Source organism: Cervus canadensis, chromosome 22, assembly GCF_019320065.1.
Source record: "Cervus canadensis isolate Bull #8, Minnesota chromosome 22, ASM1932006v1, whole genome shotgun sequence".
NCBI classification, from domain to species: Eukaryota; Metazoa; Chordata; class Mammalia; order Artiodactyla; family Cervidae; genus Cervus; species Cervus canadensis.
The window spans coordinates 57,503,005-57,527,785 of record NC_057407.1 but is presented as its reverse complement, the minus strand read 5'-3'; the positions used below and the strand labels follow the sequence as shown (position 1 = coordinate 57,527,785).

Genomic DNA, 24,781 nt, shown 5'->3' with positions numbered 1-24,781 from the left:
ACTCTTTCTTTAAAAAAATTATTTAAAATCATTGAAGAGAATTCTGGAAGATGGCACAGCAGGATGCTCCAGGAATACCTCTCCTCACCTGGATAGCAGTTGCGCTGGCAGAATCTGTCTGATGTAATTACTCTGGGACTCTGCAGTCTGATGGAGGATTCCAGCTTCCAGGGGAAGAATTATAGGGTAAACCGCAGTTAATTTTGGTCAGTCTCAGCTCTTAATACAGTAGCAGCTGCCCATGTCCACCCACAGCCGAGTGGCAGGCAACCGTGCACACGGTCTTGGAGTAACTTGACGCAGCTTGTGGGATCCAGGGCGGGCAAAAAACCCGTCCTCTAAATATCCAGTACCTGTGCTCTAATTGCTGGTTGCTGTTTCTGACCACAGAGCTAAAGGCAAGGAGGGGGACAGCAACTGTCAGAGCGCCAGACATTGTTGCAAGCCCCTCCCCCTCCAGCTGAAGGGCCTTACGGGGTAATCAAAGGATCAACACCTTCCCATCTATCATTATTTGCTTATTTCTATTTTGTAAGCCACACATTAAAGAGTAGAACATTCAAAAACAACTGCATATATGGGAAAAATTAAAAAATAACTGTGCATTCCCAGGAAAATACTCAAAAAAAAATCAGAGAAGACTTTAAGTTTACATCTTAAGCTGAATCTCAGCACAGCAACAGCCAACAGCAATCAAAAACAAACAATCAAAAAATAACAGTAGCAAACCCTGAGTAAGGGGAAATAATCTGAGTTCCATTGTTAGCACATTATTAGATTCAAAGGTGTTCAACAAAAACATCACAAAGCATAGAAAGAAACAGGAATATGTGATCCATTCACAGGGAAAAATATATCAACAAAATCTGTCCCTCAAAAGACTTTGTGCAGATATATTAGACAGACTTTAAAACAACAATCCTAAAGATGCTAGAAGCACTAAAGGAGGATATGGAGAAAGTCAAGAGAATGGTGAGTGAACGAAAGTTGAATATCAATAAAGAAATAGAAAACCTAAAAATGAGCCAAAACAAATTCTATTTTTTTAAATTTGATACTTTCTTTATTTTTTCATTTATTTTTATTAGTTGGAGGCTAATTACTTTACAATATTGTAGTGGTTTTTTGCCATACATTGACATGAATCAGCCATGGATTTACATGTGTTCCCCATCCTGATCCCCCCTCCCCCAAAACAAATTCTAGAGCTGAAGAGTACAACAACTGAAATGAAAAATTCACTAGCAGGATTCAAAGGCAGACTTGGCAGGCAGAAAAATGAATTATTGAACTTGAAGATAGTGGAGTGGACAGTGGAAATTATCAAAGCTGAGGAACAGCAAGAGAAAAGACTGAAGAAAATCAGACAGAGCCTGTTGGACACCATCAAAAGGACCAAGATACTCATTGTAGGAGACCCAGAAGAAGAAGAGAAAGAAGCAGAGAGAATATTTGAAGAAATAATGGCTGAAAACTTCCTGAATCTAAAGAAAGATGTGTATGTAATCATCCAAAAAGCTCAATGAACTCCAAGTAAACTGAATTCATAGAGACCTACACCAAGACACATAACACAAAGAAAAAGAAGAAATCTTGAAAGCAGCAAGTGATAAGCAAGTCACTACAAGTGATTTTCAAAGAGATAATCTGCAGATTTCTCATTAGAAACTTTGGAGGCCAGAAGATACAGTCAAAGTGCTTAAAAAAACTGTCAACCGGGATTCATATATCCAGCAAAACTGTGCTTCAGAAATGAGGGAGAAATCAAGACATTCCCTGATGAACAAAAGCTGAGGGAGTTTGTGACCACTAGTTATCCCTGGAAGAAATACTTAAGGGAGTGCTGCAAAGAGAAAGGACATTAGACAGTAACCTTATGCTGTATGAGAAATAAAGATCTCAGTAAGGTAGAAACATGGGCAATTATATAGCTAGTATTATTGTAACAGTTGTTTGTAACTGCACTATTTTTTTGTCTATGTTATGTAAGAGACCAATATATTTAAATTAAAAATTAATGTAATAACTAGCATTACTGTAACATTGATTTGTAATTCCAAATCTTGTTCTGTATGTAATTTAGGAGACTAATACATTTGAAGAGTTGTTAGTTTATGTTTAGGGGCACACATTATATAAAGATGTAATTTTGTGATATCAAAAAGCAAAAGGGGTTTTTGGTTTTACAGCATGTAAACAATTAGAGCATATGTTGTTGACATTAAATTAGTATAAATTCAAATTAGAATGTTATAACCTTAGGAGACTAAATGTAATCCCCATGGCAACCACAAAGGAAATTGTTATAGAATATACACAAAAGGGAATCAAGAAGGAATTTAAACATTTCACTACCAAAAAATAAATAGACACAAAAGAAGAAAGGAATGCAGGAAATGAGGGACTAAAAGATATAGCACAGTGGCAGAAATAAGTGCCTCCTTATCAGTAATTTAAATGTAAGTAGATTAAACTCTCCCATCAAAAAACAGAAATTGGCAGAATTGATAAAAACACATGACCCAATTATAAGCTGTTTATAAGAGACTCACTTTTGAGATTCAAAGACAACTTGTAAAAGTAAAAAGATGGAGAAAGATATTTTGTGCAAATAATTATCAAAAGAGAACTGCAGTGGCTATACTAATTTCAGATGAAATAGACTTTAAGTAAAAAACAACTCAAAGAGACAGGAAGGACATTACATTTTAACAAACATTTCAATACAGAAAGAAGATATAACAATTATAAGCATTTATGTAATGTCAGGCCATCAAAATATAAAAAGCAAAAACCGAGAGAACTGAAGGAGAAAATAGACGGTTCTACAGTAATAGTTGTGGATTCCAATACCCCACTCAGAATAATGGATAGAACAACCAGACAGAAGCTGAGTGAGGAAATAGAGGCCTTCAACGACACAATAAACCTACTAGATCTAAGAGACATATGCAGAACAACCGCCCGCCCCGGCCAGCAACAACAACAATATACACATTCTTCTCAACTGGACATAGGATATTTTCCTGGGCAGACCATATATAGGGCCACAAAGTAAGTGTCAGTGGTTTCTAAAAGATAGATATCATACAAAGTATCTTCTTTGACCATGGTGAGATAAAGTTAGAAATAACATAACCTGGAGAATTCACAAAATTTTGGAGACCTGACAATGTCCTTTCAAACAACCAATGGATCGAAGACAAAATCACAAAGAAATTAAAAAAATAGTTAAGACATGAATGAAAATATAAACACATCATATTAACACTTATAGACTGCATCCAAAGTGGTACTAAGGGGAAACTTATAAATGCTCATGTTAAAAACAGGAAACTTCACATATAAAGAGACTAACTTTACAACTTTAAGCTGTAACAGGAAAAGAAAAACAAGCTAAATGCAAAGGTCACACAAAGAAAGAAATAATAAATGATTAGAGCAGAGATCAATGAAATAGAGAATAGAAAACTAAATAGATTCCCGTTCAAGATGGTGGAGTAGAAGGATGTGCGTGTATCTCCTCCCATGAAAGCACCAAAATTGCAACTAGCTGTTGAACAACCATCAACAGGAGGATGCTGGAAACCACCAAAAAAAGATACTGCATGTCCAAAGACAAACAAGAAGCTGCAGTGAGACAGTAAGAGGGGCACAGAAAGAAAGAGAAAGGACCTGGGAAAACATCTGAAGAGATGATAGCTGAAAACGTCCCAAAGATGGGAAAGGAAATAGTCAACCAAGTCCAGGAAGCACAGAGTCCTAGCAAGTAAAAACCCAAGGAGGAACACGCCAAGACACAGACTAATCAAACTGATGAAAGTTAAAGACAAGACAAAATATTAAAAACAACAAGGGAAAAACAACAAGTAACATATGGGGAACTCCCATCAGGCTATCAGCTGATTTCTAAACAGAAACTCTATGAGCCAGAAGGGAATGGCATGATTTATTCAAACTGGTGAAAGGGAAGAACCTACAACCAAGAATACTTACTCTACCCAGCAAGACTGTCCTTCAGATTTAATGGAGAAATCAAAAGCTTTCCAGACAAGCAAAAGAGAATTCAGCACCACCAAACCAGCTTTACAACAAATGCTAAAGACACTTCTTTAGGCAGGAAGCACAAGAGTAGGAAAAGACCTACAGAAAATAAACCCAAAACAACTAAGAAAACAGTAATAGGATCATACATATCTATAATTACCTTAAATGTAAATGGATTAAATGCACCAACCAAAAGACATAGACTGGCTGGGGGGATGAAAACATATGCGTGTATGCACTTCCACTTACCACCCCACCCCAAATCGTATGTAATTATTTTATATTGTTAAGTTGATCATGTTCCCATTATGGCTTGCAATTGTAATTATCTTTTTCTTTTTGATCTAGCTATTGATTGTGAAAACTGATAAACATCTTTTACTATTGTGATTTTGTAACTTTTACTCAGTTAATACCATTGTATCATGATTGGTCAACAGAAAAATAAAAGAGCTCTATATCACCCAAACTAGAATCTAATAGAAAAACTGGTAATCACTTTTAAAAATCCAGATGCATATCAGAATTATCTTGAAATTTTTTGAAAAAAATTGCTCAGGTATTGCTTTTTTTTCTCCAGAGCTCCAGATATGTTTCTAATGAGCAGTTATGTTTACGAACATTTGGACTATATGATGACCTTTTACTTTTGGCTTGTTTGTTTCACTTTTTCTATTTCACATTCAGTGCTCACATTTCATTTAGTTTATGTTCCCCAGTTTCTCCATCCTTTTTTTTTTTATGTTCTTTCTCAATCCTTTATCAAATGTACCAGAAAAGCTTTTGTATTAGTACATATAAAAATGTATAATATATATTTTAGAAAACTTATGAATTTTTGCTAACTAAAAATTATGACATTCTGATTCCAGTTGTTTGACTTAATATGAATAGAATGATAGATTTCTAATTAAAAAATAGATAGGCAACAAGCAACAAAGGTTTACTGTATAGGGTAGGGAACCATAGTCAATATCTTGTAATAACCTATGATGGAAAATAATTTCAAAAATGATATATGTGTATTTGTATAACCTTGCTGTGCTCCTGAGAAAATGTGAGTCAACTATACATCAATTAATATATATATATATATATATATATTTTAAAAAAGACAATATCCACCTGGGGGAGAATGGATACATGTATGTGTATGGCGGAGGCCCTTCTGTCCACCTAAAAGTGCCACCACATTGTTAATTGGCTATACCCCAATACAAAATTAAAAGTGTAAAGTTTTGGGGGAAAAGACACTATCCATAGAGTATAAGGCTCCCCTGGTAACTCAGTCAGTAAAGAGTCCGTGTGTAACATAGGAAATGCAGGTTTGATCCCTGGGTCTGGAAAATCCCCTGGAGAAAAGCAAGGCAACCCACTTCCGTAATCTTGCCTGGAGAGTCGCCTGGACTGAGGAACCTGGCAGGCTAGTCCATAGAATCACAAAGAGTCAGATAGGACTGAAGTGACTGCGCATGCGCACACAGAGGATTAACGTCAACACGCGGAGGGGAGAAAACGCTTGCAGTCAAACATCTGATAAGGGATTACTGTCAGAATATATAGAGAACTCCTTAAACTCAGTGATAAAAAACAACCTGATTCAAACTTGGACAAAGTCCTTGAAAAGATATCTCTCCAAAGAAGATATACAAATGGACAATAAGGACTCTGAAGGATGCTCTACATCACTAATTATTAGGAAAATGCAAATCGAAACTACAATGAGATACAATCTCACATCCATTAGGATGGCTAGTATAACAAAAAAAGAGAAGAACATGTGTTGGCAAAGATGTGGAGAAATTGGAACCCTTGTGCAGTGTTGCTGGAAATGTAAAATGGTGAAACCACTGTGAAAAACTGTATGTGTCCATGCATGCTCAGTCACTTCAGTCTTGTCTGAGTCTTTGCAATCCTGTGGACTGTAGCCTCCAGGCTCCTTGTCCATAGGATTCTCCAGGCAAGAATACTGGAGTGGGTTGCCATGCCCTCCTCCAGGGGATCTTCCTGACCCAGGGATCGAACCCTCGTCTCCTGCATCTTCTGCATCACAGGTGAATTCTTCACCACTGAGCCCAGAAAACAGTATGGGGGCTCCTCACAAAATTAAAAATAGAACTACCATATGATCTAGTAATTCCCCTTCTGGGTGTATACACAAAAGAATAAAAAACAAGTTCTCAAAGAGATATTTGTACATCCAGGTTCATAGCATCATTATTCACAATAATTAAAACATGGAAGCAACATAAGTGTCCATCAATGGATGAATGGATTATCAAAATATGGTGTATACATACAATGGAATATTACTCAGATTTTAAAAGGAAGCAAATTCTACATTATGCAACAACAAGGATGAACTTTGAGAACATTATGCTAAGTGAAATAGTCACAAAAAGACAAATAATGTATGAGTGTAGTTATGTGAGTTAGAGTAGTCAAAAGCATAAAGTCAGAAAATATATAATGCCACTGATCTGTACATTTAAACATGTTTCAGGGAATTCCCTGGTGGTCCAGTGGTTAGGACTTTGCGCTTTCACTTCCCAGGGTCTGGGTTCACTCCCTGGTCTGGAAACTAAGATCCTGCAAGCCATGTGGCATGCCCCCCCCTCCACCCAAAAAAAGATAGTAAATTTTATGTTACATGTATTTTAACACAATTTTTAAAAACGGAAAAATACTGGGGGAGAAAAGCGTTTTATGGTGAACAATTCTATGACATTTAGTACATTCATAAACTTATGAAATCACCACTTCTTATCTAGGTGATTTCCAAAACATTTCCATCACTTGAAAGTAAAACTCTCTATCCCTTATGCAGTTTCTCCCATCTCTTCTCCCAATTTCCAGACTGGACCACCAGTCTGTGTTAAGTCTTTGTTTATATTTATGTTAAATATTTTCCTATAAATGAAGTCTTACAATATGTGCCCTTTTGTGTTTATTTTTTTTCACCTAGCATAGTGTTTTGGAGTTCCTCCATGTTGTTCTTTTTTAGGCTTGAATTATATTCTATTGTTTTTTTTTTTTAATTTTTTTTATTAGTTGGAGGCTAATTACTTCACAACATTTCAGTGGGTTTTGTCATACATTGATATGAATCAGCCATAGATTTGCACGTATTCCCCATCCCGATCCCCCCTCCAACCTCCCTCTCCACCCGATTCCTCTGGGTCTTCCCAGTGCACCAGGCCCGAGCACTTGTCTCATGCATCCCACCTGGGCTGGTGATCTGTTTCACCATAGATAGTATACATGCTGTTCTTTTGAAACATCCCACCCTCACCTTCTCCCACAGAGTTCAAAAGTCTGTTCTGTATTTCTGTGTCTCTTTTTCTGTTTTGCATATGGGGTTATCGTTACCATCTTTCTAAATTCCATATATATGTGTTAGTATGCTGTAATGTTCTTTATCTTTCTGGCTTACTTCACTCTGTATAATGGGCTCCAGTTTCATCCATCTCATTAGAACTGATTCAAATGAGTTCTTTTTAACAGCTGAGTAATATTCCATGGTGTATATGTACCACAGCTTCCTTATCCATTCATCTGCTGATGGGCATCTAGGTTGCTTCCATGTCCTGGCTATTATAAACAGTGCTGCGATGAACATTGGGGTGCACGTGTCTCTTTCAGATCTGGTTTCCTCAGTGTGTATGCCCAGAAGTGGGATTGCTGGGTCATATGGCAGTTCTATTTCCAGTTTTTTAAGAGATCTCCACACTGTTTTCCATAGCGGCTGTACTAGTTTGCATTCCCACCAACAGTGTAAGAGGGTTCCCTTTTCTCCACACCCTCTCCAGCATTTATTGCTTGTAGACTTTTGGATAGCAGCCATCCTGACTGGCGTGTACCTCATTGTGTTTTTGATTTGCATTTCTCTGATAATGAGTGATGTTGAGCATCTTTTCATGTGTTTGTTAGCCATCTGTATGTCTTCTTTGGAGAAATGTCTGTTTAGTTCTTTGTCCCATTTTTTGATTGGGTCATTTATTTTTCTGGAATTGAGCTGCAGGAGTTGCTTGTATATTTTTGAGATTAATCCTTTGTCTGTTTCTTCATTTGCTATTATTTTCTCCCAATCTGAGGGCTGTCTTTTCACCTTGCTTATAGTTTCCTTTGTAGTGCAAAAGCTTTTAAGTTTCATTAGGTCCCATTTGTTTAGTTTTGCTTTTATTTCCAATATTCTGGGAGGTGGGTCATAGAGGATCTTGCTGTGATTTATGTTGGAGAGTGTTTTGCCTATGTTCTCCTCTAGGAGTTTTATAGTTTCTGGTCTTACATTTAGATCTTTAATCCATTTTGAGTTTATTTTTGTGTATGGTGTTAGAAAGTGTTCTAGTTTCATTCTTTTACAAGTGGTTGACCAGTTTTCCCTAGGCTTGAATTATATTCTATTGTATGGATAGACCATGTTTTGTTTATCTATACATCTGTCAGTGGACATTTGGCTATTTGGTTTCCACCTTTTGGCTATTGTGAATAATCACGCTATGAACATGCATATACATGTAGTTGTTTGAGTCCCTGTTTTAAGTTCTTCTAGGCATATACCTCAGAGTGGAATAAGTGAGTCAATTGGTAATTCTGTGTTTAACTGTTTGAGGAACAGCCAAATTGTTTTCCCAACAGCTGCACCGCTTAAAGTCCTGCCGGAAATGTACAAGGGTTCCGGTTTCCCCCATCCTGTCCATGCTTGCTATTCTCCATCCTTTTTTTAAAATCGCCATCCTAACAGGTTGCAGTGCTATCTCGCTGTGGTTTTGATTTGGTTTCCCTAGTGACTGATGATGTGGAGCATCATTTTATATGCATCTGACCATTTGTATATTATTTTGGAGAAATGTCTATTCAAGTTCTTTGAATATTCCAGTTTTCAATTGAGTTTTTTTTTTTCTTTTCTATTGTGAAGTTGTACTTGTTTACATAGTCCAGATACTAGATCCAATCACATATGGTTTGCACATATTTTCCACATTCATAGGTTGTCTTTCACTTTCTTGAGAATGTTCTTTGATGGATGCAGAATTTTACTTTGATGAAGTCCAGTTTATGTATTTTTTGTGGCCTGTACTTTTGGTGTTATACCTAAGAATTCATTACCAAATTCAAGGCTATGAAGATTTACCCTTCCTCATGTCTTACTCTAAGAGTTTTATGGGTTTAGCTCATATTTAGGTCACTGATACCTTTTGAGTTAATTTTTATATATGGTGTGAGGTAGGAGTTCAACCTCTTTCTTGTGCATGTAGGTGTCCATAGCTCCTTCTTAACACAAACAACCCCCGGTGTCAAATATAACAAATATTCCAAAATTTGATGAAAAACTCTAGTGTGAGTACTGGCTACTTTAATAACTGAAAAAGAGTCATTCAATTTGATGGTTGTGAATGATTTTAATTGCCCCACTTAGAGTTCATTTCAAGTGGATCCTGCCCACATTCTGCTCCTTATGTTCCATTTGAGCCCAGCAACCCCACAGGTTTGGGACCAAAGCCTGCCCCATCCTGATCAGTTCTTGTCCAGCAGAAAATAGAGTGGAGACTTTGGCCCACAGGACCAAACCACTGCTGGCCTCCTGTATTTGCTGCTGACTTGTGTCCTTGTCTGAAGCCCTCCTGCAGTCTGCTAGTGACCAATGTTTATTTTGACTTCCAGAGTTCTCTGCTCCTGAAACTTTAGGCTCTTAACACCCCGCATCAGCGATTCCTTAGTTTGATAGCCTGACCTTTGGCCACTTTGTGCATCCTTGCCTTCATCCACCTATTAGCTCCCTGTTCCAAATCAAAGCTGTCTCCCATTAGTAGTAAAGCATGCCCTGTCTTCTCTGGGTCTAAAGTTTATTCCTTGCTTCCAGCTCAAAACTACTGTCTCAGGCTTGACCCCGTCTCAGGCTTCCCTAAGCGTCCTGTTCTCACCTTGAACCATTGTACTTTCTCAGAATGCATTTTGGGTTCCTTGCAAAAATTCTTCTGTTGTCTTTTGTCCACTGTGAATAATTTGACTCCTCAACAGTGCAGTTCAATCTATGTGATTCATTTGTGTCTTCTCTAATATGCTCATGTTCTTCAAATCTCCTGTCCTTTTTCTCTGTTTTTCTCTTTCCAGCTCTTCATGTCTTCTCTTAAGTTAAAGAAGACTGAATTGTCATGTTTATCTGATTATATAGAAATCATGAGAGAATTAATAAGTCTAAAAATGTCAGTATCTTTTCCTGATTCATAATATTTTAAAGATACAATTATAATTTTGAAATAGGTGATACTATTACTTGGATCAAAAATCAAAACAATAAAAATATGTACAGAGAAGTCTTGCTCCAACTATTCTACTTTTGCTAGCAAATCTAGAGTTTTAATGTCTTTTTTCCCAATGTAAATATCCAAATAGCACTAAATTAAATAATTCAGTAATTAAAATTATTTTGTATTGATGAATATATTATGCTGTTAGAGACTTGGAATAATTACCAATTTACTTGTAAGTTATAATTATTCCCCACTCTATGCCCTCCCCCCATATATGTGCGTCATTTTAAGTGATAACAAAAACTCCTTAGGCTAGAATAAAAAAAGTTTGTGGAAGGTAATCTTGAAACTGAACCAGAGAATTTATATCAACTTATATTTTAATAGTTTCTAAAATCAAAGATTAATCTATGTAAGTTTCATGAAGTTTTTTTTTATATTTTATTTTCACAAAATTTAGTAAATTTTACAAGGAATATCAGTTCAGTTCAGTTCAGTTCAGTTCAGTCACTCAGTCATGTCTGACTCTTTGCAACCCCATGGACCGCAGCACACCAGGCTTCCCGGTCCATCACCAACTCCTGGAGTCCACCCAAACGCATGTCCATCGAGTCAGTGATGCCATCCAACCATCTCATCCTCTGTCATCCCCTTTTCCTCCTGCCCTCAATCTTTGCAGGCATCAGGGTCTTTTCAAATGAGTCAGCTCTTCGCATCAGGTGGGCAAAGTATTGGAGTTTCAGCTTCAACATCAGTCCTTCCAGTGAACATTCAGGACTGATCTCCTTTAGGATGGACTGGTAATCCTAGAGCAAATCATTATCTTGTGTGTGTGGTTATTACTACTTTGTGTCATATTTGGGGTTGTAAGCAGATGAAACTTACATAGGAAAAACGGAAACCAATAATAGTACTAAAAATAAACGTTGTATCTTTTTTTTATAAATTATTATTTTTTCCATTTATTTTTATTAGTTGGAAGCTAATTACTTTACAATATTGCAGTGGTTTTTGTCATACATTGACATGAATCAGCCATGGAGTTACATGTATTCCCCATCCCGATCCCCCCTCCCACCTCCCTCTCCACCCGATCTCCACCTCTGGGTCTTCCCAGTGCACCAGGCCCGAGCACTTGTCTCATGCATCCAACCTGGGCTGGTGATCTTAAACATTATATTTTCACTTGAATTTTCTGGTAGAAAGGTCCTAACTTGCTGATGAAACTAAATGTGTATATATGTTTTTTTTCTTCCAGATTTGGAATGGAGAGAAATGGAAGGAGATGACTGCGAATTTCATTATGGAGGTAGAAATTACAGGATTTGGCAACAGACTGGATTAGGGAAAGAGATAAGGAATGGGCAAAGTGAAAAAAATAACTGGGATTTTAGATTTTGAACAATTGGGAGAAGTTACTACCTTAGTAAGAAAGAATGGGGGTTCTGAGTTTAGCCTAAGTTAATATGTGTCAATTCAAGCTCCCTGATTTGATTGATATTTCATTTTCCTTTGCTTTTTTTAGAGGGTCCAAATGAAGCTCAGGATAGTGACTTTCCAATAGGTATGTTTCTTCTCTCTGCTCTGTCTGTCTTATTGATGGAAAACATTTTCTGGGCTGGTAGTTTCAACCCCTGACTGCATCAGAATCACTGCTAGTCCATTAATCCTTTATGTGCCATTAATAATACTGCCAGAAAAACAAACCCTGGGGAGCTGTTACCGTATAGAGTAACACAATCAATTTGCGTATTTGGACGTAAAGCTCAAAAATCTTAATTTTAAGAAGTTCCCAAAGTGATCCTAAAGCATATCCAAGTTTGGGAGTCATTCATCTGATCCAGTGGTTTCATTTATAGATCTGCCAAGGGTCATGGACTGGGCATGGATGTACACATTAATAGGTTTGTTTGCTCTGGCTTTCCCTGTCACATTTAGCTACCATGCTACTTAAAAAAATTATTCTATGTATGGATAAGAAAAACAATGTCCCTTGTTTCATTCAGGCAATAATCAGAAAAACCTAAGTTACTTATATGATGGATTTCTTTTGTTTCTGCAACAAGTTTGCCAGCTCTTGACTCTCTGGGATGATAGCATGGCCAGTTAGCCCCTGTGGAGGGTTGAGCTTCTGAAGAGAGACATTAGGCAGCAAGTGGATCCCTACAGGGGAATGAGTGCTTTGAGTCCTGCTCTTCACCCAGGCATGGTCCTGATCCCATCATATAACTTACTGGGAAACAAGAAGAAGGTTGGTCACCTGTACTTCCTCCTGTGGTTTCTGTCAGCACCTAAGGTAGCATCATAGGCGTAGCTTCCTCTTTTGAGAAAAGAATGGAGAGAATCCTAGAGCTCAGCAGGATTTGTGTTTATTTGTTTTGGTAATATATTTAACATTTAAAGTTTTCTAATTATGTGCAGTGCTATCAAAATGCTGCACTCAATATGTCAGCAAATTTGGAAAACCCAGCAATGGCCATAGGACTGGAAAAGGTCAATCCTCATCCCAATCCCCAAGAAGGCAATACTAAAGAATGTTGAAGTCACTGGACAATTGCACTCATGTCCCCGGCTAGTAAGGTTATGTTCCAAATCTTGCATGCTAAACTTCAGCATTACATGAACAGAGAACTTCTAGATGTCCAAGCTGGGTTTAGAAAAGGCAGGAACCAGAGATCAAATTGCCAACATTCACTGGATCATAGAGGGAATTTCCAGAAAAACATCTACGTCTGTTTCATTGACTACACTAAAGCCTTTGACTGTGTGGATCATAACAAACTATGGAAAGCTCTTAAAAGAGATGGGAATACCAGACCTGTCTCCTGAGAAACCTGTATGTCTCAAGAAGCAACAGTTAGAACCAGACATGGAACAACTGACTGGTTCAGGATTGAGAAAGGAGTACGCAAGGCTGTTTATTGTCACCTTGTTTATTTAACTTATACACAGGGCACGTCATGTGAAATGCTGAGCTGGATGAATTACAAGCTGGAACCAAGATTGCTGGGAGAAACATGAACAACCTCGGATATGCAGATGATACCAATGGCAGAAAGCGAAGAGGAGCTAAAGAGCCTCTTGATGAGGATGAAGGAGGAGAGTGAAAAATTTGACTTAAAACTCAATGTTAAAAAAACTAAGATCATGGCATCTGGCCCCATCACTTCATGGCAAATAGAAGGGGAAAAAGTGGGAGCAGTGACAGATTTCCTCTTCTTGGGCTCTAAAATCACTGCGGATGGTGACTGCAGCCACGACATTAGAAGACGACTGCTTCTTGGCAGGAAAGCTATGGCAAACCTAGACAGTGTGTTAAAAAGCAAAGACATCACTTTGCCGACAAAGATCCATATAGTCAAGGCTGTGGTCTTTCCAGTAGTCATGAACGGTTGTGAGAGCTGGACCATAAAGAAGGCAGAACACTGAAGAATTGATGCTTTTGAACTGTGGTGCTAGAGAAAACTCTTGAGAGTCCTCTGGGCTCTCAAGCAAAGAGATCAAACCAGTCAATCTTCTAGGAAATCAACCACAAATACTCATTAGAAGGATTGATGTTGAAGCTAAAGCTCCAGTACTTTGGCCACCTGATGCGAACAGCTGATTCATTGGAAAAGACCCTGATTCTGGGAAAGATTGAGGGCAGGAGGAGAAGTAGTAACAGAGGATGAGATGGTTCTATGACATCATTGATGCAATGGACATGAACTTGGGCAAACTCCAGGAGATGGTGAGGTACATGGAAGCCTGGTGTGCTGCAGTCCATGGGGTCACGAAGAGTTGGACACGACTTGGCGACTGAAAAAATTATATGCAGTAAATTATATGCAATGAAAATTGGTAAGATGCTGTGGCCAAGAACAGGGATGGCAGAGGAAACCTTTGCAGGTGGCATTACTGTTCTGAGCGTCTAGTGCTTGTAAGAATTCATACTCTATTGGATGTTATGGCTGAAAATCTGAACAAATAAGTACAGACTTAGAATCTCTACAAAATATTTTAATACAGTGAAAATTTAGAACCATACTACTGGCTTCAGGTTTGGAGCAATGTTATTTAAAAGTGATTTCTATTACTCTGTACCCAAGAGTAACTCCCTGTTTCCTTTATGAAATTTCCAATTTGTAGACAGAAAAGAACATCAACCAGAAAACCACAGTGAATCAGTGATTGTGTCCACTGTGGAAAATTCCTGGTGACAGTGTGAGGGAATCCACTGCTGGGCCAGAAGCACAGGAGTATGTTGAAGGGAGGGGGGTGTGGCCAGAGAATGAGGCCCGTGTTCCACATCTAAAGTGCGTAGCTGCTTACTCTAGCCAATTAAATTTGGGCTTGGCATTGCTAAATCTTGGAGGCTTCAAGAGAAACAAGACACTTTTTATATAAAATCTCCCAATTCTTAATTGTAGCCCCTGGATGTCCCTTTCTTTTTCATCTCTAATGTCACACACTCTCTGGGTGCACTTGGGACTGGGGTGGGTGATGCTACCTTTGTCTTGTTCTCAGGTGGCCTAGGGGTGCCTGCATTTTGCTCTGCAGGAGGCCATCTCCTACCTGCTGAGTTGGGATCTCCCTCCCCACCTCTAACCTGGGTGCCCTGACATGCAGAGTAAGCAATTATATCTTCATTTCTCTCCACAGAGGAGAGGAGCAGACTACAAGAAATGCTGTTTCTTTTGGGACTAGAGACATACCAAACACAGAAACTCAGCCTCCAGGACGCCTTACAGATCAGCAGTGACAGCATGAAGAACTGGGCTCCTCAGACTCCCAAAGACTTGCCCTGGAATTTTCTCAGGAAGCTGCAGGCCCTCAATGCTGAAGCCAGGAATACCACCATGGTCCTGGACCTTCCCCTGGACACCAGGCCTGTGGAGAAGGAGAGCCAAATGGAAGAGGAGATCATCTACTGGGACACGGCCGAGGACATCTCAGCAGACATCTATTCCTTCTCCGAGCTGCCAACACCTGACACACCTGTGAATCCCTTGGACCTTCTCTGTGCCCTTCTGCTTTCCTCTGATAGTTTCCTGCAACAAGAAATTGTGTCAAAAATGTCTCTCTGCCAGTTTGCACTCCCTCTTATTTTGCCTGACCCAGAAAACCACTACCACACATTTCTGCTGTGGGCCATGAGGGGGACTGTGCGGACATGGGGGTCACAGCCCCCAAGGGTGGTGGGCAGCTTCAGAGAAGACAGCATGGTCCTGTCCCGAGCACCTGCCTTTGCCTTTGTGCGCATGGAGGTCAGCAGCAACTCCAAATCCCAGCTTCTCAACGACGTGCTCAGCCCTAGTCACAGGCAGCAGGACTGTTTCTGGCATCGGGATCTGAACTTGGGCACCAACCCTCGGGAGATAGCAGATGGGCTGGTAGAAATTTCCTGGTTTCTGCCCAGTGGCAGGGAGGACTTGGACATTTTCCCAGAGCCCATGGCCTTCCTAAACTTGAGAGGTGACATTGGGTCTCACTGGCTGCAGTTCAAGCTCTTGACAGAAATCTCCTCGGCCATATTCATCTTGACTGACAACATCAGTAAGAAGGAATACAAATTGCTGTCTTCCATGAAGGGGTCGGCCACAAAATACTACTTCATCCTGAGTCCCTACCGTGGGAAGCGAAACACAAACCTGAGATTTCTGAACAGGTTAATTCCCGTGCTGAAGATGGATCACTCACACGTCCTCGTGAAGGTCAGCAGCACAGACAGTGTGGGCTTCGTGCGTAGGGTCCGCGCCATTGTTGCACATGTGACCCGGTCCCCCTGCAGGAGGGTGTCCGTGGAGGACATGGCGAACGCAGCCCGCAAGCTGGGGCTGAAGGTCGATGAGGACTGTGAGGAGTGTCAGCGGGCCAAGGACCGGATGGAGCGGATCACCAGGAAAATCAAGGACTTGGACGCCTACCGCAGGGACGAGCTGCGGCTACAGGGGGAACTTTGGAGAAAGGCGGCCCAGGTGGAGAAGGAGCTCTGCCAGATTCAGTGGGCCAGCGACCCTCCTGAGAAGTACAGGGCTGAGCTGAGGCATCGGTTACTGGAACTTCGAATGCAGCAGAATGACCATGACCCTTCCTGGGGGGTCCAGGAGTTCATCTCGGGCATCAGCAGCCCCTCCCTGGGGGAGAAGCAGTACTTCCTGAAATGGATGGAGTGGGGACTGGCCCGGGTGGCCCAGCCAAGGCCAAGACCATCTCCAGAGATGATTTTTACCCTGAGACCAAAGCACTGTGGGGCCGTGGACTTCAGTGAGCCGTTCTGGCCTGAGCCCCTGGGGGTGGAGCATTTCCTGCGGGAGATGGGACAGTTTTACGAGGCCGAAAGCTGCCTTGTGGAGGCAGGGAAGCTGCCAGCAGGGCAGAGGCGGTTTGCCCACTTCCCAGGCTTGGCCTTGGAGCTGCTGCTGAAGGGGCTTCCCCTGGAGCTGATCGATGGGAACACCCTGAGCCCCCCCTTGCGCTGGGTCACAGGGCTCCTGAAGGAGCTACACGTCCGCCTGGAGAGGAGGTCGCGCCTGGTCGTCCTGTCAGCACTTGGCATGCCAGGCACGGGCAAGTCCACCCTTCTCAATACCATGTTCGGGCTGCGGTTTGTCACAGGAAGGGGCCGTGGTCCTCGAGGGGCCTTCATGCAGCTCATTAAGGTGGCCGAGAGCTTTAGCCAGGACCTGGGCTGTGATCACATCCTGGTAATAGACTCTGGGGGCTTGATAGCTGGAGTCCGGACCGAGGCAGGGGAGAGGTTTGAGCGGGAGGCTTCCCTGGCCACTTTGATTATGGGGCTGAGCAATGTCACTGTGGTCAGTTTAGCTGAAACAAGGAACATTCCACCAGCTATTCTGCATGCATTTCTGAGGCTGGAAAAAACAGGGCACATGCCCAACTATCAGTTTGTATACCAGAACCTTCATGATGTGTCTGCCCTTGGCTCCAAGCCAAGAGAGCGGAGGCAGCTCCTGGACCAGCCCAGTGACGTGGGCAGAGCCACAGTACAAATGGAGAAACAGGGTGACGGGATCCAGACGCTGGCTGACCTGGCCTTTTGGGACCCTGAGAAGCAGCACATTTGGCACATCCCCGGCCTATGGCATGGAGTGCCTCCCATGGCCGCTGTGAACTTGGCGTACAGTGAAGCCATTTTTGAACTGAAGCGATGCCTGCTAGAAAACATCAGGAATGGCCTGTCCAACCAAAATAAAAACATTCAGCAGCTCATTGAGCTGGTAAGACGGCTGTGAGTCATCAAAAGGAAAGTTCAGCTGCCGGAGGCCTGCTCTGGGCAACCTGTCCTGATGGGCATGTCCATGTGGGGCTGTGCCCAGCTTCTGAGAGGGGAGAACAGTGGAAACGGGGCTGGGGTCTGGAGTTGCCTACACAGTGTTAGGGAAGGAAGTTACCTCACAGACCAGCTCAGAGATGCTTTCAGGAGTATGACAGCCTGGGGCAGGAGCTATCGACACAAGCAGTAAAGTCTTTGTCTCTGAACTCGGCAGCCCCTGCTGGTTTGCCTTTTGTACCTCTACCCTCTGTCATTAGCCTCTGGAGCAGAGAGTGGCTCCTGACAACTGCAGCCCAGGCAGACAGTAATCAGGGTAGGGCCGGGAAGGTGCCCTGAGGACGCAGGTAGGCCTTCCCACTAGGTCGGCATGGGCGACCCGGTCCTGCCCACTGAGGGGGTGCCCGCTCTGTGCACGCATGTATGGACTGCCCCTGCCTCGGGAGGGCTCCTGCTGGTTCTGTTGCGTCCACAGCACTTTGTTCACACCTCCGCCACAACACTCAACACGTGCAGTGTCTCACCTGTGCAGACGTTTGCCTCTCGCCTAGACCTGTGAGCTCCTTGAGAGTACATGACCCACATGTGTACCCCCAGAGCCTGACACACTGCAGGCACTTAATAAATGTGTGTTGAATGAATGAAATTAGTGAGTGCACAAGTGGTAAGTAATGGGCAGGTTCCTCTCTGTGCCTTGATTTCTCTTTTTCTTCAAAGAGGATCACAGTGTCTGTCTGAGGGGGCCGCTTACTAGAACATCTGGAATGTGGACACCTGGGAGAGCGTCTTTTAAAACGCCATCATGTCCCCTTTCTTTAAGCAGAGATCCAGCCTTCAGGCTGTTCATAGAAAACTGAACCAGATATCTCCACGGGAACTCTGTGATGGTGATGATAGCTCCATCCTTACCCATTTTAGGAAAGGAGGCCTGGAGCAGTTCAGCAGCTCATCCAGCCCACACACCTGCATTGGCGGTGAGGAGCTGATGAGGAAGGGGGTGTCCTCTGCCCTGTGCCTCTGCTTGTGACCGCTTGTTGTCCCCAAACTTCCACAGCTTCCGGGCTGAACCCCAGCCTGGCCCCTGGGCGTCCCCTTCATCTCAGTTTCATGCCTCCAGGGCCAGACCCTTGACATCATCCATGGCCCACTTGACACCATGAGCCAGAACATGGAGTTTCTCCTCTGGTGAGTTTCCAGCTAGAATTTATCTGTGCTGGAACAGCTTGAATCAATTTTTAAAGGAACGGGTTGATATTCAACAGTTGTAAGAGATTTCCAGTGCTTGAATTTGGGACCCAGGAATATCCTGGGTGAAATTCCTGTAGTGCTAGAGAGGCAACTGGGTAGTTTTCATGGCTCTAAGAGGGAAAAAAGAAGGACAGGTTTTGGTATTTCCAGGTGAACCAACATCTTACTATTTGTGTATATAATGATCCAGGAAGAAATGAATTTGTAGTGCCTGAGCATTAGGAACTCTTTTGAGTTTCAGAAGTGATACATAAAAGTCGTGTCCGACTCTTCGTGACCCCACGTACTGTAGAGTTCATGTAATTCTCCAGGCCAGAATACTGGAGTGGGTAGCCTATCCCTTCTCCAGGGGATTTTCCCAACCCAGGGATCAAACCCTGGTCTCCCATGTTGCAGGTGGATTCTTTACTGTCTGAGCCACCAGAGAAGCCCTCAGAAGTGATAAGGTTTTCCTAAATTTGTTAGCAAAAGACTAGGTTCCCCAAGTTCCAGCACTTCCTCTAACCTCTGTTTCACATATCCAGAGCCAGGCTCCCAGAGCACAGGGACCACATTCTGAACTTCAGGGGCGGCAGGAGGAGCATCCTGGGGCTCTGGAACAGGGGCTGAGAAGCCTGCCATTAAAGAAAGGGTTCCAGACTGGAGGGCTTCCTTTCCAAGTCTGGTAGAAGGAGTTCAGAGAACAGAAAGAAGTTCCTGGTCACTACCTGGAGGCCTCATTTTCCTGAAATCACAAAGTACAGAGAGGAGGTGGCCCTAGGGCCCAAGCAAGAGATTTCCAGAACTAGTGACACAGCTGGGATTGGGGTCTGCGGCTCAGACAGGTGATCCTGGCCCTGGAGCTCAGAACACTAAGCATCAGCCTACTGTAGCCATTCATGGGTTCACCACAGTCAGAAGGCCTCCCTACATCAGACCTGAAGACATCTTTAGGGTCTGAGAGGTCATGGAACTTGCTGTGGGGCTACTGGGCAGTAATGTCTTTGGAGCATCCAGCTTGGTGATGTGAGAGCCTCTCCAAGGAACGGGTGGGTGGACTGCTCACAGGGTATCAGGTACTTCAGTGAAAGCATAAACCATGTCAGTGATCTTGGAGTAAACGGGCCTAGGAGTTTTAAGACTGGGCACAAGAGCACCTGCCCCATTCCCTGGAGACAGAAAGTAGGATGTGGGACTCAAGGCCTGGTTTTGAACTTGGCCTTGCTTCCTGCTAATTACATAACCCTTGAACAGAGTCATTCAACGTCTCTAGGCCTTATCTGTCACTACTAGCACCTCCTCTGTGGTGAGTGCACAAAAGCTGGTTTTGGAGGAGCCAGTCTGTGTGCACACACAAGTAAGGCACCTGAAGATGTGTCTACCCCAGTCTGCGTACCCGAGACTCATGCAAAGGAAGCTGCCTGCCTTCTCCGTCAACCTCATGGTTGGCCTAAACAGGCCAAAAAGGATTTATCTTGTAATTGATCAGTGATATCTTAATTTGCAGGCTTTTCTCCTAAATGGTAATGTCTTCTAAACGATGTGGTCTTAGATTTACTGAAACATATTGTCTAGCAGGGCTACTGTTGAGAAATCTGTACCAGTGTAAACCTAATCTGGTAGCTCTCCTCAGCTCCTCAGATGTGAATTAGCCCAATAAAGAGAAATCCTTTCTTTCTGAGTCAGTAGTAAAAAAAAATGACTTACGCTACAAACCTATCCTCAGTTCCTAAAATTTCAACAAAATTACATCAGAACGCAGCCTTACAAGCACCAGTAAGTCAGAGCCACAGAAGAGAGCTCCACGGTGGTCTTGCTCCGGCTTCTGTGACTTTCCAGCTTGCATCCCCAGTGCCCACACTCTGGGCTCCATGGCTGCATCTACACTGTCTGCCTGGGGCCTCCATCCACCTGTCCCTGGTCCTGGCTGGCCCTTCTTTAGGATGGCTTTGACGGCAGCCCCACCTCCACTCCATCACCTAAGGGGGTCATGGTCCTTATCTAAGCCCCTTTTACTTGTCTCCTTCTCTGCCCTCCCCATCAGAAGAAAGGATATCAAGCCCATTTTTTGTGTCCAGGTCTAGCACAGTATCTTAAGAACCAGGGAGTGATGTCTCAATGCCTTTCATATCTGAGGCCCACGCCTATCCATCTACTTCAAGTGGTCCTGAAGTAGGACCCCTTTTAGTTTAGGCTACCAGTGTAGCAAAGGGTGTTTCTAATTGGTTCCACCATCGGGAGACTGGACTTCCTCAGCATACCAATGCTGGTCAGTAATGATAGTTTTGGATGTAACCCCTCTTCTTGTGCCTCAATAGAAGGAGAGTTGAGGGGCAGGGGTAGGGGCTCATGGGGAAACATGGGATTAGGGCTGCTTTAGCTTCCTATGCAAGAGAGAAGACAATTCAAGACTCGGCTTTAATTTGATTTCAGTGGTTGTTTAGCTTAGTTCACAGAATAGAGGTCGTGAGAACCTCTGGGATTCTCTTAGTGAATGGGTTGGTTACTAGCAGAAAATGAATTACCAAGAGTGACACAAAAACCATAGGGTTACAAAATTTAAAGTATCAGCAGTTCTGAACTAGAACAAGTCCATCTTGTGAGGAGAACCAACATGAGTGGAGTTGTCTCCATGACCCCACAGCCAACAGGATGGCAGACGTCTCTGCCTGAGACACTGCTCCCAGAGGCTGCATGCTTGTGAGTTCAGGAAACAAACACTGTTCTAGGCTGGACTGTGCTCTGCAGTCTCCTTCTCACACAGTGCCACCCCGCAGCCTAGCCAGTGCTCTGTCCTTTGATACAAGTGAGCCTTTGGGCTACACTGGACCCACTGGACAGACCATCTTCAAAAAAACTCCAGACCACACAGAAGCCCCCTCCTTTTTCTAGTCCCCTCAGCATAAGAGCTGTGATGGTCTCCTAAGACTGGTGGTAGGAAAGGGTTGTAAGGATCATCTAATATCCCTTTCCTGCAACGGGGTCTCTACAGATCAAGTTCTGGGGGTCTTTCACATAGACCTGGAGTTGAGGATGCTGTTTCTCAGCCTTGGCTGTAAATTGGGATTATCTAAGGAGCACTGCAGGAGGACAGGTGCCACCACTCTGCCCAGTACTGTCCTTGTGGTATGGGGTCAAGTGGACTCTAATATGCAGTCAGGGTGGAGAATCGCTGCTCTGAGAGTAAAAAGGGGAATCTGGACCCTCCTGGCTACCACGAGGAGAGCAAAGGAGCTCACCTGTGAGGATAAACAGCTGGACATCCTTGTCTCCCCAGGGTTCTGGTCTGGACTCCCAGTAAGGGAGTCCCCCTGGGCCAGTCCGGAGCGCTCTGTGCCCAGCCACAGACACACGGGCCATTCCTCCATCCTCTGTGGTTCTGAACACTCACCCCTACTCAGTGATGCAGTGGAACCCCAGATACGGAATGAGCACATGCTTTGGAACAAGAAGGCTGCTACCCTTTGCTAGTTCTGTAACCTCAGGGGAGTCTCCGAGCTTCCACCTTCTGATCTGCAAAACCTGGACAATACTGCCTCCTTTCTAGGATTGATGGGAGAAGCAAAGTGTATAAAAACACCGTTAGTGTTTTGTTAAATGGAAATTACAGAAAAATAAATATCCTACTAAAGTTTTTCTCTTGGTGATCTAAAACAATGTAAGTTCATGCTAATGTATTAAAATATACTTTTAAGTTGTTTAAATCATGCAAACACATTCATGTGACCCCCCCTCCCCCATCACCCCCTTTCAAGGAACCAGCTGAATCCCTTTTTGCAACAAGGATTGCAACAGTATAAAATAAAGATAATAAACAAAAGGTAGTAAATGATCTGGATCAGTTTGGAATTCTTGGGAGACTCTCAGGCATAAGGAAGAGTGGCAAAACTTGAACCCCAAGCACAACAGCTCCTGCTCGGCTGGACAGCACTGCCTTCTGCTGTGAAGTCCAGGCCATTGTCACCTCGATGGAAAACGTGGGTGAAGGTGGTATTCCAGTGAATTCTCATAAACCCTCAATGGCTGGTTCATTTCTCTAAGAGGATATAGATATCAGAGACTTTATTATTTAGACAACAACAACAATAACAACAAAATATTTATTAACTGCTCACTCCATCAGGCATTTTACAAGGTGAGTTTCACAACAACCATCATTGTCCTCATTTTATAGATAAGAGAAACTGAGACTCAGGAAGGTCAAGTCACTTGCCTAAATTGACAAGCCAGGAAGTTGTAGTTCTACCTGATCTATATCTACCAGATCCCACGTTCCTCACCACTTTTGAGATTTAAAAATGCTTCTCTTGTGGCTCAGCTGGTAAATAATCCACCTGCAATGCGGGAGACCTGGGTTTGATCCCTGGGTTGGGAAAGTCACCTGGAGAAGGGAAAGTCTACCCACTCCAGTATTATGGCCTGAAGAATTCCATAGACTGCAGTTCATGGGATCGCAAAGAGTCAGACACGACTGAGCAACTTTCACTTTTCAAAAATTTACCAAAATATAAACTACCAAACTTTATGGAAACTTTTAAAAGAAAAAAATACTATCAGCTTAAAAAAGTCCTTCAGTTAAAGTTGAAAGTTCTTATATTTGAAAAATATTGTGATTGAAGAACATCTCATTCCTATTCTGTCCCCTTATTCAATACGCAGAACAGCTGGAGGCCACAGTTAAAAATTTTAGAAATAAAACTTTCTTAGTAAAGTGGGCATGAAAGACACTGTCCCTTTTTGGAGAAACCAGCTCCAAATGGTCAGAGGAAACTTGATCATGGAAAATGTACTGCACTGAAGCCAAGGGTCCCTCTCCAAACCTCCCCAGTGTCATCTGAGGCAATTCACTGTTTGCCTTTGCCTCTATTTCCCTTCCACACAGATAATAATCTAGTCCTCCCCTCCACTGGAAACCACAGCAGTTGTAAGCAGCATTAGGGTGAATGATTTAAGTCAAAATGGTCAAACGGTGGCAACTTCACATGATTCAACCTAACAGTACCAGTAACAGCTCTATGAGGTGGTATTATTAACAAAACCAATTATATAGATTATGGAACTGAGGCTCAATTGTACAAAGATTGTTATACCTGAATCCAGAGTCTGTGTTTTTTCCATTATTATGTTAAATTCTGAACTAAGATATCCAGTGTTGATATTTTCCCCTCTGACAATAATTTCTGGATACAATTACCTTGGCAATGCTTTGGTTTGAGTAGAGCAGGTTCTATAATATCTCCAAGAATTTCCTGTCCATCAGCCCTTTCTCCCTTAAAACTTCCCTTCCTCAAGGACCAGATCCTAGATTATGGTCAGATGTGAAAACTTACCCTCTGCATAACCCATCCTTGAAGACTTGGATGATTTTTAAGTTTAAGGTTCAGCTAATTTATTAATATTAGTGTAAAATACTATATTAGGTGTACAACAATATTAATAATTCAATATTTTTATAGATTATACTTCATTTAAAGTTATAAAATTAAAAAACTTTTTATATTCCCTGTATCGAACAATATTTCTTTTACCCTACTTATTTTTACATTGCAGTCTGTGTCCCTTAACCCTGTCGACTAAAAACTACTAGTTACAACCTGTAAATACAGTTATTTTATTTGGTGGGAATGTTTAGGACCCTGAGCCTGGGAGACAGCAGCTCAGTAGCTCTGAGAACACTGCTTCAAGGAGGCGGGCCTGGGAGCCAGGTGTGCAAAGTTTGCAACAAAGGGAGAGGTGGGGACAGGCAATCTAAACATCGAAGATTATTGTTTAGTAAAGGAACCCAGCTAGCAAGTTTAGGAATTTAGTATTCTATGTATGGGAAGATGCAAGAGTCTGGGATTATTTAAGTCATTCCTTTCATATACTTCTCAGCTTGGGGCCACCATCTTGCATATTTACAGAGATAATTTCTCTTCCCTGAGTTCCCTTAGGGCCTTCTGGCTTACACAGGAGGCTGTAACCGTGACTTTGGTCAATC

At 42.4% G+C, this 24,781-nt stretch overlaps 1 protein-coding gene across 3 annotated transcripts in view; it reads left to right on the top strand.

Moving 5' to 3' along the window:
- Nucleotides 1-18,220, top strand: part of LOC122425139 (up-regulator of cell proliferation) — a 36,072-nt gene extending 17,852 nt beyond the window's left edge. The window contains exons 3-5 of one of the 3 annotated variants that reach the window (XM_043443526.1): nt 11,560-11,610; nt 11,827-11,865; nt 14,943-18,220. In XM_043443526.1, coding sequence (XP_043299461.1) covers nt 11,560-11,610; nt 11,827-11,865; nt 14,943-17,536 — 2,684 coding nt within the window. In that variant the 3' untranslated portion in view covers nt 17,537-18,220. Of the gene's footprint in view, nt 1-11,559; nt 11,611-11,826; nt 11,866-14,011; nt 14,142-14,942 lie in introns of those variants that run through there. The other 2 variants (XM_043443527.1, XM_043443528.1) reach the window with 2 other exon arrangements.
- Nucleotides 18,221-24,781: the final 6,561 nt, after the last annotated feature.